This window comes from Cryptotermes secundus, unplaced genomic scaffold (genome assembly GCF_002891405.2).
Source record: "Cryptotermes secundus unplaced genomic scaffold, Csec_1.0 scaffold395, whole genome shotgun sequence".
Classification (NCBI taxonomy): Eukaryota; Metazoa; Arthropoda; class Insecta; order Blattodea; family Kalotermitidae; genus Cryptotermes; species Cryptotermes secundus.
In genome coordinates, this window is record NW_019742967.1 from 370,137 (window position 1) to 382,761 (window position 12,625).

The following is a 12,625-nucleotide window of genomic DNA, read 5'->3' on the forward strand; positions in this document are numbered from 1 at the left end:
TCAACTTTGGACATAGGTGTTTTGGGTTATATCGGCATACTTTAACATAAGGAACACCCTCCCGAAGTTTGGCACATTCCTCCTGGGACACTCTGTACACGGTGCCAAATCCCAGAAGATTGCTTTCTTCATGTTATTTTAATTTAGTATGCCTTCATTTCATGAAATATATATTTATAGTTTCAGATCTGCCATATTTTTTTAATAGTACTTTTAATATTTCATCTACAATATTCTGTAAATTCCCATTTATCTGGTATTCAAGCATCTGGAATTTGTATCTGAAAACAATTCCAAGGAAAATTCACTTCGAGTTAAGTTATTTGAAAACAAATTTCCAATGCTCATACGTTCACTGTCATGCAGTAGCTGCCATTGCGCTCGACACTAGCTGAATTTGTTGCTACGTTGCCAGTACATGTGCTGCATATCTTTTGCTTGTAAATTCACCATGTCACATAGGAAGATTATTCAAGATCTAAAGCAAGAACTGTGGTTTTGACTTCATCTTGAGTTTCTATAGGAGATTTTTTCGGACATTTGACAGATTCATGTACATGGCACATCCCATTCTCCCCTGCTTGTCAGATAAGGAGTTTATGCTGCACAAAATGGGGTTATCAATCTATACAACAAATTGGAGAACATTAATGTTGTGTAGTATGATACTTCTGCCTTATGTCAATAGTTTTTACAAAGGGTTAAATAATTCTTTTGTAACCAACTCGTTAAATATTATTTTCTTCTTAAACTCGTATCCCTCAAAATTGTAGTTCATTTTACATTTGGGGGGGTACATTAAATATGGACAGATAAGATGAATATTTGAGTGTAGGGGAGCATTATAAGGTTTGTTCCTGGATGTATAGTTACACTTACCCGACTACATTTGTTTTTATGAATGTTCCAGTTGACCAGCTCAGTTCTTTTTCTGAAAGGTCGAGTGTATGAAGCAATGGATAACAGGGGGCTGGCCGCAGACTGCTACAAGCAAGCGTTGCGCTCTGATGTGCACTGTTACGAAGCATTCGAAGCACTTGTCCAGCATCAGATGCTGTCTGCACAGGAAGGTATCATGACATGACCCTGAAGATGGAGGCATTATATTCCTTTGAAACGTTCTACCAGACAATACAGAGGCACATCTCAGATGACAGTACTTGCAAGTGAATAGATTTAAGAACGTACACTGTAATTACGAACTGCAACGGGCGCTGTCAGACAGAGCTGGGATAACTTGGCTGGTATAGTGACGGGGTATGCATTCAGTGGCTGAGGAACCAGGGTTCAGCTCATGGCAGGAGAAACATTTTTTTCTGTAGCAGCTAGACTAGCTGTAAGGCCCACCCACACTCCTTTCCCGTTGGTACCTGTGGCTCTTTCCTCGGAGATAAAGCATCTGAGGCACAAATCTGACCACTCTCCTGCATCTAGTGCCGAGATTAAGAACACATGGAGCAGTACTTCCACTCCCCCATATGTCTTCATGGTGTGATGCCTAATTAATCTGTTACTATATGCGGAAAACATTGCTGGCCTCCACACTGCTTGGGGTGCAGTTGTAATGACAACTTTAACCCTGTGTCTCCTCAATGATCACTTCTTTTCAGGCTTTTTGACTAAAATTTTGTCTTTGTCCTAGGTGATTGATCACACTTCATTTTGAGTTCTATTTCTATCCCTCTTTTAGGAGTACAGTAGCAGTGTTCACTGTGTCGCTGTGAGGGAATGAATATTAAATGATCTACTTGCATCCAAGGAACCACAGGATGTGGCTACATGCACCATCTTGTGACAGAGGAAGGAAATACTAGCTCAGAGCACTTAGGATAGAAAAACCATTGGCATTACTGAAAGTAAACAATTATAGTCTCCTGTTATAGTTCACACATGTCACCTGTAATTAGCCAAGCTCGTTTATGGGGGCAAATGTTTTGACAACAGTTGTGGTTCCGGTAGTTCTCAGTTTCTCGTGAGACGAACTGTCATGTTTTTCAGGAACATGATTACTGTGGTTTGGCAAGATTGCTCTCACTACTCATGAATTTCTGGTGTTTCAGAACAAGAATTGCTGGAGTCGTTACCTGCATCACGCCAGTGTATCGATGCAGAAGAGCAGCTGTTGCGATTGTTGTATGAGAGCAAACTGAAGAAGTACCAGTCGCCGAGTGAGTCACTGCCACCTCCTCCACCTGCTCTTGCTTCGAATCTAGATGTAGCTGTGGCGCAGGCTGAACGCCACTACTACAACTGTAATTACCAGCAGTGCAGTCGCATCACTGAGGAGTACGTTCAGTTCAGATATTTCATGGGTTTCTTTTTTTATTTATTCTCCTGTGGTATCACCTCTTTGTGTTTATGTAAGCACGAGGTTTATCATCGTCATCATGCAATTTATGGTTGCCAGAGCAATGAATTGTTAAGTGTTAACATGCTTCATGAACATAAGTTATGGGGTAATGTAGTTGCGTTGAGGCAGTATGCTATGGGCTGGAAGGTCACATGATTGATTCCCAATGAGGTCATTGGATTTTTCAGTTGACCTAATCCTTCCAGCTGCACTATGACCCTGGGGTCGACTGAGCCTCTAACAGAAATGAGTACCAGGAAACTTTCTAGGGGTATAGGGCAGCCGGCATGTAAGCCTGACAACCTCACCGTCAACTGTGTGCCGATGGTCTAGAAAATGTGGGAGCCTCGACATATGACAACCCTATGGGCCTCCACAGTCTGTTACAGGGACAGCTTTACCTTTTTACATAAGTTAGATAATGGGTTATTAATGAGTGAGAAGTCTTTTGTTTCAGTGTATTGTGCGTATTCTGTGAGTACTGATAATTTTTTGTTGTGAATAAGTTATATGCAGTATGCTGCATGAAGGATACGGTTTATGAGTAAATGTTTATGCTTGTTATTCATGGGAGATGGCATTAAATATTAGCCTTAATGCATCATTCAGTAACATGTAGGGCTGGGAAGGAATGCAGGAGAAAGTAAGGAGAATTTAAGACTAGGAAAGCTTGTATAAGAAATGACGAGATTTCTCATTACATTCTCAGTGAGTGTTACACTCGCTGAGTTTAAAAACAAGGGTAGAATTGTGTCTGCTGCAGTTTTACTCTGTATCAGATATTGGTTGCTTACCTGTGCTCTTTCCAGGCTGTCACGGTAACACACTGAGGGTGTTTGAGAATGGGTGCTGAATATTTGGACCCAAGAGGGGAGGGAGTTACAGAAAGGGTGAGAAAATTGCATAATGAGGACCTTCATCAGATATGATTCGGATGATCAGTTCAAGGAGCATAAGATAGACGGAACATGTAGTAACGTGAAGGTATGGACTGGGTTAATGTGGCCCAGGCTAGGGTCCAGCAGTTAGCTGCAGTGTTTCCAGATCTGAAGCAGGACTTCGCTGTCGGTGCAGTCCCATTTAAGCACTGTTCTATTATTGTGTTGCAGAGTCCTGAAGAAGGATCCCTATCACAGTGGCTGTCTGCCTGTCCACATTAGCTGCCTAGTGGAGCTCAAGAAAGTTAATAGTGAGTGACTTTAAAGCTGAGTGGTAACTATATGCACCACCTGCTTCAGCTTTTAAAACTCTGCACTTTGCCCACACAGTGTACTGTTTATGCATCCCCTATGAACCTTGCAGTAATTAACCATTATCCTTTAAGAGCCTAGCAACACCATATGGGTATGTGTAGTCCACGCGTGCGCACAGTGTTTAAAATCTAATTTTAAGATAGAAATTCTTGTTCCACTTACATTATTTTTGGGCACCCGCTTTATAAGTAGACAGTCTTCCCTCCTGCATCATCTAACTAAATGCAGAGTCCAACGTCGCAGTTCATGCACGTTGTCCGGATGTAACTCCATTTCCCACATGAAGAGCACACATGACACCTCAGTCTCATATTAGAGGAAGTAAGTCAGCCAGTGATGTTGAGTGGCCTCCTCTAATTGTAACGCTTATAAAACATCACAGTTTCAACCATCCACCATGGCCTCATTTTACATGGAAGAAGCCAAAATTGAGAGGCAGCTGATAAATGACACTGATTCAGACCGCGGTACAAACGACTCTGAAAGTGGTGAGGAAGCAAGGGGCTAGTCTTGAACGTTCAGCAATGCGGGGCTATTCCAGGAACAGTACCTCTGTGTGGCTAGTCCAAGATTACACAGAGTTTCTGAAGGACAAAATACAGTAAGACTTCAGTCACACTTGTGCATACAGAAAGGTTCTGACATGACTGGAGAATGTGCAATACAAACATAAACTTCCACCCCTTTTGCCAGATAAGACACAGTAAGACAGGACGTCAGCAGCATGCGTTTATACTGCAGAAACTGTAAGCATATTTGTGGACAGATGCTCAAAATTGGGGAAAAATTTTTTTTTGGAATCAGTGTAACAATTTTTACAGATTTTAAAATCTGTAAATTACAATATCTGGTTCTATATTCTTTCTAGATAAAAGCATCATTTATTTCGTTCGTTTATCACAAAAATTGTAGAAATCACAGCATTTTCAGTAACATGCTTACAATTTTTAATACTCTACAATGGCGGGCATTTAAATTAACTCTGGCATGCTGCCATTCCCAGAATTTAAATGGCCCGTCTCTTAAAGGTTATTCCGCATTAACTGGTTGGTTGTTACACAGATGTAGTGTTTCCTGTGAGGAAGGAACTAGATTTTTATATATTTGGGCTTGAAAGGGCTGAAGGGAAAGCATTGTAAATTTCTGAGGTTCTCACATTGTTGACCAAGATATGATGCCATATAGTCGTCCAAATCATCTCCAGTGATCTGGAGGAGTCAGTGGCCCCATTTCGAGGGTAGAGCAGTAAGTCGTGCATGGATGGAAGTGGCACAGGTACAGGGGAGGGAGGATGTAACCAGGGCCATGAGCAGATCAGTGAGAGGGAATAAGGAAAATATCAACAAAAAAACTTCATGGATTTAGTCCGCAAGCGAACTATACCGACTGCCGCTTATCGGCGAAGTTGGTGCTAACTCTAACGGATAGAGGGTGTCTCATGTTCAGCGCATTACATTCTCGCTGGCATTAATTTTGATTTCCTAGACCGGCGCCGATATTTCCTTGAGATAGCTCGAATAAGGAGAACACTAAAGAATGTTGACCCTTGAAGGGTCTTTCACAAGAGGTGAAAGCAGTGTTGGTACTTTCTGCCAGAGTACATAATGTCAAATTCCAGGAGGTAGTAAGAGATTCATACTCATCACTATTAGAACATCAGATCTCATGACGTGTAGAAATTTGTAGTCTTAAGAAGTGTTTGTAATGGCACTAAATTAGTTTAGTGAAAACAAATGTCAGGTGTGTGTGTTTTTCTCAGTGACCTCCCAGTCAGAATGGTCATGCACTCCATTTGGTGCAGTATTTCGATATGTCTGCTTTGTTGCGATTTGAGCGTGATACCCTGAGAAGCATATGCATTTGGTATCATTGAATTATTGTTACAGAATTGTTCTATCTTGCCCACCGGTTGGTAGACCTTCATCCCGAGATGGCCATCGCCTGGTATGCTGTTGGTTGCTACTATTATGTTATTGGTGAGTCCAGTACACGTCATGTGTAATTTTGGGGTTTGAGGTTCTGAAAATTGTATTATTAACGTCAAGGTCTTTTTGGGGTAGGGGGATGTTAAGATGTGCAGTGTGGTAGATACGTACCAGCGTTTCAGACAAACATAATGTCTCAGTTTTCAGTGTTCCTCTGAAATGTTGCTCCTCACCAACAGACTACAGTAGGCTCCTGACTGATTGTGCCTAGTGTCATGAGATAACCTTGGTGCTTTTCCAAAAGGAACAAGTACAAAATGAAGGGAGTTTTATTTTGTGTTTGAATGTCTACATGCAAATTCAAGAAGGCTTGCTTTCTTTCTTTGGTTTTTATTTTCAGTCTGTAGACACTGCAAGCAGCTTCTCAGAAGCTGCACTTATGTTTCTGCCTGTAGCACTCAAGTAAAGTATGTAAGCATAGGTTCAGTTATGAGAAAGATTTCTTAAAGAAATGTTTTATATTTATTACAGGAAAGAGTGACCCAGCGCGAAGGTACCTTAGCAAGTCAACAGCGCTAGACAAACTCTTCTCCCCAGCCTGGCTTGCTTACGGACATTCTTTTGCGGCAGAAAATGAACATGACCAGGCCATGGCCGCATACTTCAAAGCTTCACAGCTTATGAAAGGGTAATACTTCAAGAAATGTAATGTCTGATCAGGTAGAGTCTTGTGCACACAGTACTGAACTCCTGGGTTCCCTAAAATAGGGTGAATATCTTGACAACTGAGCAGCTGTTAGCCTCAGGAAGGGATCTGCTCTCTCCAGTTAGCTGATTATGTGATTCTTTGTTGATTTTCATTTTTGTAAGTTGTTGGCATGATTACGAATGTAAAAAGTTTTTCAGTTAAATGTTCTGCACGCCATAAAGGTAAATGTGTCATTGTGCTTAATTAATTAAGCACTATGCCATGAAGACATGGGCAAGTGGAGGTATAGCTCCACAATTCACAACCTTGGCACTAGATGGGAGTCAGCAGTCAGCTTCATGCCCATGCCGCTTTACCCCCACTGGCAGAAGGAGCCCTTGGAACCCATTGGATTGAAGGCTGGGGTGGCACTAAGAGCCAGTCTGGACACTGGAGAAGAGAAATCTTGCACTGCCAGGACTCAAATCTGGGCCATCCAGCCTCATAGCCTGTTACTATACCAACTGAGCTATCTTGACTCCTGTTCCAGTCATCATGATATTTTTGTTAAAAATTTAAATACTTTTGCTTTCTCTGTCCAGGTTCGTCTCCTGCCTGAAGGTAAGGTCAAGGATTGAGGGTTTGAGGTTTGAGGTTCTCGTAGCAATGGCGACGAAGTTTATGTTTTGGAGCCGTGTGCTGCCTTTATTTTCAGGGTGGACGAATTTACTCTTTTTTTGCACCGAAGCTGGCATCAACAGGTTTATGTAAAATGTTTTGTTAGTAACATGCTACCAAACTATACCATGCCACATCCCAGAAGACTGTGCTATTTATGTATTGAAAGTGTTTCAAGAGCAGGACATTAGGGGGAGTATTTGAACCCAAGAGAGAAAAGGCGATACAACAATAGAGACAGTTGTATGACGACCTTCAAAATTTGTCAGGATTAATGGTTTTCGGGATGTTGTCCGTCAACTATAAATCTAAAGAAGACAGTGTTTCAGAAACTGAATCTGTTCCTGTCTTCAGATGTTGGGGTGGGGTCCATTAGAAAGAGCAAACCTCAATCACTGGTCTAGTTACCACTCCCCACCCCTTTACCTGAAAACAGAGGCAGAGCTGGTTTTAGAAATGTTCGATCAGGTCCAGAAGAGCCAATAACTCTGGCTTCTGACTTCTTCGATGAGGCTTTTGAACCTGACAGAGGCAGATCTGGTTTTAGAAAGGTTGGATCAGGTCCAGAAGAGCCAATAACTCTGGCTTCTGACTTTGGTGAGGCTTTTGAACCTGACAGAGGCAGATCTGGTTTTAGAAAGGTTGGATCAGGTCCAGAAGAGCCAATAACTCTGGCTTCTGACTTTGGTGAGGCTTTCGAACCTGAAACTTCGTCTGCGTTGTCCTGAAAGCTCTTTCAACTTTCAGTTGCCACTTGCCGCTGTTGTACATTGGACTTGAATGTGGCTTGACGAACAATGTGAAGCTTGCAGACAAATTCTTTCTGCAGTCCCAGAGCATAGCCCCTCAGGACCCCTTCGTGATACATGAGATGGGAGTAATCTGCTTCCAGAATCGTGAGTAAGTTAACGGTACACTTCTCTAAACTGAAACGATACTTTTGTTTTAAAGTATTACAATTTTCACTTAGTAATTTGAGAGTCAAATTATTATCACAGCTAACATTGGATGTTGCAGTTATGAAGCTGCAGAACGCCATTTTTCAGAGGCGCTGTCTCGTCTGCAGGCCATCAAGGAGCCAGTTCTACCCAACAAGTGGGAACCTCTCTTCAACAACCTCGGTCACACATATCGTAAGCTGCAGAAATATGAGGACGCTCTTGAATATCATCGCCAGGTGAGTACCTTGTATGCACTGATAGTTGCTCAGTGAGGCAAGAAGTTCCCCACATTATGGAACCCAGAGATTCATTTCTGTACTCACAAGAGCCAATAGCATTCCCACCTTATTTCTTTAAGATATATTTTAATGTTATTCTTCCATTTATGCCTGGGTTTTCCAAGAGGTATTTTCCTGTCAGTTTTTGTTAACAAAACTATGCTCTGTAAGATTTGAGGTTTTCATGGTGGTGGCTATGAAGAAAGCAGTCTTCTGGGATGTGGCACCATGTAAATGTGGAGGTAACCGACGTTTCGGAGAAACGTATCGCCTCCATCTTCAGGGTAGAAGGAAAAATAAGAAAATCCGCAAGCCTGCAATAGTCTGCTTGCATCTGTCTCTTTGCTTGCGGATTTTCTTATTTTTCCTTCTACCCTGAAGATGGAGGCGATACGTTTCTCCGAAACGTCGGTTACCTCCACATTTACATGGTGCCACATCCCAGAAGACTGCTTTCTTCAAAACTATGCTCTGATCTCTCTTGGTTTCAGAGGAGCTCACCCAAAAGAGGGGGCAGGAAATTCCTCTGAAATGTTGGTATCTGTCTACAAAACCGCACAGCGACACATCCCAGAAGACTTTACTGAGTTGTTGGAAACCTGCATAGAATTTGTGATGACAAGGCTGATCTCTCATTTTTCTCTTAATTCTTCCTTTATTTGGAGCCAATCATTTTACTGTTTCCCCACTGCTTATCACTGTTTATCGCAAATACTTTCCGCAAATCGTGTAGCATACAGATCTGTGCATTTCTTTGCAGGCTCTTGTCCTTTCGCCTTCCAATCCATCAACATATTCTGCTATAGGCTTCATACATGCAATAATTGGCAACACTGATGAAGCCGTCGATGCGTTCCACAAGGCGTTAGGCTTACGGCGAGATGATACGTTCAGCACGACGATGCTGAGTTACGTGATTGAACAGCTAGCAGAGGAGACGCCCCCATTTCAAGGTTCCATTCTGTTTTGCTTCTGCCTTATACTTGTGGCCATTGCTGTTTGCTAGTCAACAGCGTACAGTTGTTTCTTTTTTCCCCTTAGGTGCGCCGAAACAAATACCACCATTTGATTTCCCAACACCGATGCCACCATTAACTGTGGGTAAAACAGATGTGTCTGCAGTTAACTTGGACTCGGTGACTACACCTGGTTGCAGCGATACCATCTTATCGAATGGCACACCCCAGTACGAAGTGGATATGCAAGATTCGTCACTTGAGGAAGCACGCCATGATGTCACTTGAAACGCTCGTCATCGTAGGTTACTGTCATCTCACAGAGGAGGGACATGAATGCTTGCTGCTGATCAGAACTTGAATGAGGTCTTGAGGTATGTCTGTGCCCTACAGAGCAAACAGTTTGTAAGGGGCTAGGAGCGGGAGGGCCAAATCTTGAAAGCTGAGTGAATAAGGGGAAGTTGGTCACTTACATGGAAGTTCTGTGTGTGTGTGAACATGTAGACAGATTTACTGTGTTGGATATGAGGAATTCGTAATGACAAATTGCTTCATGAGTTGCAAAATTCAATATGACATTCACTTGCTTCTTCTTGTCCATTTGCCATCACATGTCACATTTTATTATTGCAGTGGAATGTCAGTTGTGCATCATAACTGCATGTGGGCCCGCAGAATGTTTTACAGTAAGTCAAACTGTGTGTACCTGGGTATACATCAATCAGTCCCTCTTCCTCGAGAGATACGTAGTCTTACAATAAAGTTTGCGGACTCGTCGCAGTAAGAGTGCTGCAAGCCTCGCTACTAAATATTGCTGCGGTCACTTTCAAAGTACTGCCCTTGGGAAGGTACGCGCCGATGCCAGCGCCTAGTCCACCCTTCAAAATGCCTTCCTTTCAGTATTTATTTTATCTTCAGGAACAGAAAAAAAGTCATTGGTGGCTAGATCTGTAGAACAGGGAGAGTGTTCCAGCACAGTTATTTGTTTACTAGCTTGAAACTCCCTCACAGACAGTGTTCTCTGGTGAGCTCATGTGGAACCATTTTTGCACACACTTTCCTCATGTCAAGGTCTTCAGTTAAGATTTTCCTAACCGTTTCTGTGTCGATGTTTGCTTGCTCTGCTGTGCACTTGACAGTCAGCCCACAATTCTCACCCACAATTTGATAAACTTTTGCAATGTTTTCTTCAGTTTGCTCGTTGCTGACTGTCCTGATCTCTCTTCATCAGTGACATTTTCTCTTCCCTTAGAGAAACGTATCACCCACTTGCAAACTGCTGTTTTCTTCACAGCCTTATCCCCGTAAACTTGCACTAACATCTCTCTGATTTCGCTTCTGCTCTTGCCAAGTTTAACAAAAAATTTAGTGTTCATTTGTTGCTCTAATTCAAGCTCCAGCATTCTCGCAGTGGCACATCAAAACACACTCAGAAAGTGACTGCAACACAGCTGTAAAACACTGGTATGCCAGTGTCATCAAATCATACTGAGGTTTCTGTCCACTGCTGCCACAACAAGCACATGGTGGCGAGTTTGCGAACTTTGGGATGTTGTCAGACCTCGTGAGTTCATGAATAGGACTGTAATTCTCCCAGTTTCAACATTGAAACAGATTTTTTTTATATTTTTAACACCAAATCAAAGTTTTCACTAGGTAAGGGTTATACAGGATTATAAAAAATTGTCAGACTACGTGAAAGACACTGTACAATTATGATAAAATACAATTTCTTTATTAAAACCGTCACAACACAAATATATTAAGGTCAGTGCATAGTTTGGCTCTGCCAATAATAATAATAATAATAATTAATAATTTAATCAAGAAATTATATATTATAACAAAACAGGATGGATGAAATGAAAATTATGATAAAATAGTTTCCTTTCATAAATAGTTGAAGGAACTATTTCCATGCAAAGAAATATATAATGACTAATATATAATTTCAGAATTAGTGAACGGTATATGAAATAAAGAGCAAGTCAAAATCAGTCATGTCACAAATGGTGTAGTTTCTCCTTGTGTTCAGTGTGTGATGTGACTTGCCGATGGCAGTGATTGCACAGTAATGACTTCCAGCAAAGCGTAAACGTCAATATCAGTCATTGTTTTGACCACAGTTGCACTAAACTGAGAAAGATTTCTGGAAGGTCAAATATTACTTCCCCTAAATGTAGATTATTTAGTAAATCAAAATTCACTAAACTAAACTAAAGTGTCTTTATAGGCTGGGACCAGAAGAAATATTGACTGAGTGCAGGAAGACTAACCTGGGATTTAACTATAATTACAACTTATTTGCATTTTTGTGCTGATATTCATAATCCTTATATTGCTGATGTCAGTTACATGAATGGTAAAAAGAAAGCTTATATAAAGTGGCATGGCCCCACCGCAAGTGCCATAACAGTGACCGAATGTCATTTTATGGTTATGCTTAAAAGCAGTGCGAGATTTGCATATTGATATAGGGTCTGCAAAATAATATGAAAAGGTAAGTGATGAAACGGGCCGCGCCATAGCTCAAGCGGTTAGTCGCTGGCTTCCCACCAAAGTGGCCCAGGTTCGATCCTGGGTCTGGTCAAGTGGAATTTGTGGTGGACAAATTGGCGCTGGGGCAGTTTTTCTCCGTGTACTTTGGTTTGCCCTGCCAATCTTCATTCCACCAAATTCTTCATCATGATAATCACGTGGGGCAGGCTACAGTAGGCCAATCAGTGGACGCAGATAAGACTCCATGCCCCACTAAGCGATTTTAAATAAAAAAAAATTATGAAATGGGAAATTTCTGTGCATGTGTGTGTGTGTATGTGTGTACATGTGTGAAATTCTGGGCTTTTATATGAAAAATGTCTGAGCAAAATGCCTGTGTAATGAAGCTTTGATGATTTTGAAAATGTTTTTGTTAAAATTAAAACGTGTAACAAACATTGTGTATTATATTGACAGTTATTAAATAAGAAGTTGCAAATCACAACGGCTTGTCCAGCCTGTTGACTGTAATATTATCCTCTGCTTCCAGCACTGTTTACATTTATAAAAGTTGCTAGTCTTTCCTTTTTGATTTCATGCCAGCCTGTTCCTCTCATCCTGAGGTCTCTAGTATTGACCATCCTATTGTTGTGCTTCCCATAGGCGTCTTTACCCTATATTTTACTTTCATGTCCTTAGTATCCATATGCACATTCTTTTTAACTGCCAAAACTATTAACAAATTCTGGATTGCATCTTGTCCAAAAATTCCATTCCCAATTATATCCCCTCCAGCCTTCCCCTCAATATTTCTCAAAACTTTCACACCTGTTGGTTGGATTTGCTTTAATTTCCTTTTGTAAGGGTCTGCATATTGGCACTGCTCTGAAGATTGCTTTGGATCTCTTGGTTTTGTAATTTTTTTAGACAATCTTGAATTATTTTAGTGTCTCCATTTTCCCATTTGAATTTATTTCACTTCCCAAGGAAATAAATTTTACAACTTCTATAATCATGCCATTAATGTTTATATTCATGCTTGTGTCTGAGGTAGCACGCGGTAGCGTAGTTGATTGAG

The 12,625-nt window shown here is 41.3% G+C and overlaps 1 protein-coding gene across 3 annotated transcripts in view; it reads left to right on the plus strand.

Moving 5' to 3' along the window:
• LOC111873518 (cell division cycle protein 16 homolog) overlaps positions 1–10,863 on the plus strand; it is a 13,255-nt gene extending 2,392 nt beyond the window's left edge. The window contains exons 4-12 of one of the 3 annotated variants that reach the window (XM_023868294.2): positions 911–1,070; positions 2,061–2,286; positions 3,460–3,539; positions 5,490–5,579; positions 6,060–6,216; positions 7,642–7,794; positions 7,912–8,071; positions 8,874–9,066; positions 9,155–10,863. In XM_023868294.2, coding sequence (XP_023724062.1) covers positions 911–1,070; positions 2,061–2,286; positions 3,460–3,539; positions 5,490–5,579; positions 6,060–6,216; positions 7,642–7,794; positions 7,912–8,071; positions 8,874–9,066; positions 9,155–9,357 — 1,422 coding nt within the window. In that variant the 3' untranslated portion in view covers positions 9,358–10,863. Of the gene's footprint in view, positions 1–910; positions 1,071–2,060; positions 2,287–3,459; positions 3,540–5,489; positions 5,580–6,059; positions 6,217–7,641; positions 7,795–7,911; positions 8,072–8,873; positions 9,067–9,154 lie in introns of those variants that run through there. The other 2 variants (XM_023868295.2, XM_023868296.2) reach the window with 2 other exon arrangements.
• The last annotated feature ends 1,762 nt before the right edge of the window (positions 10,864–12,625 follow it).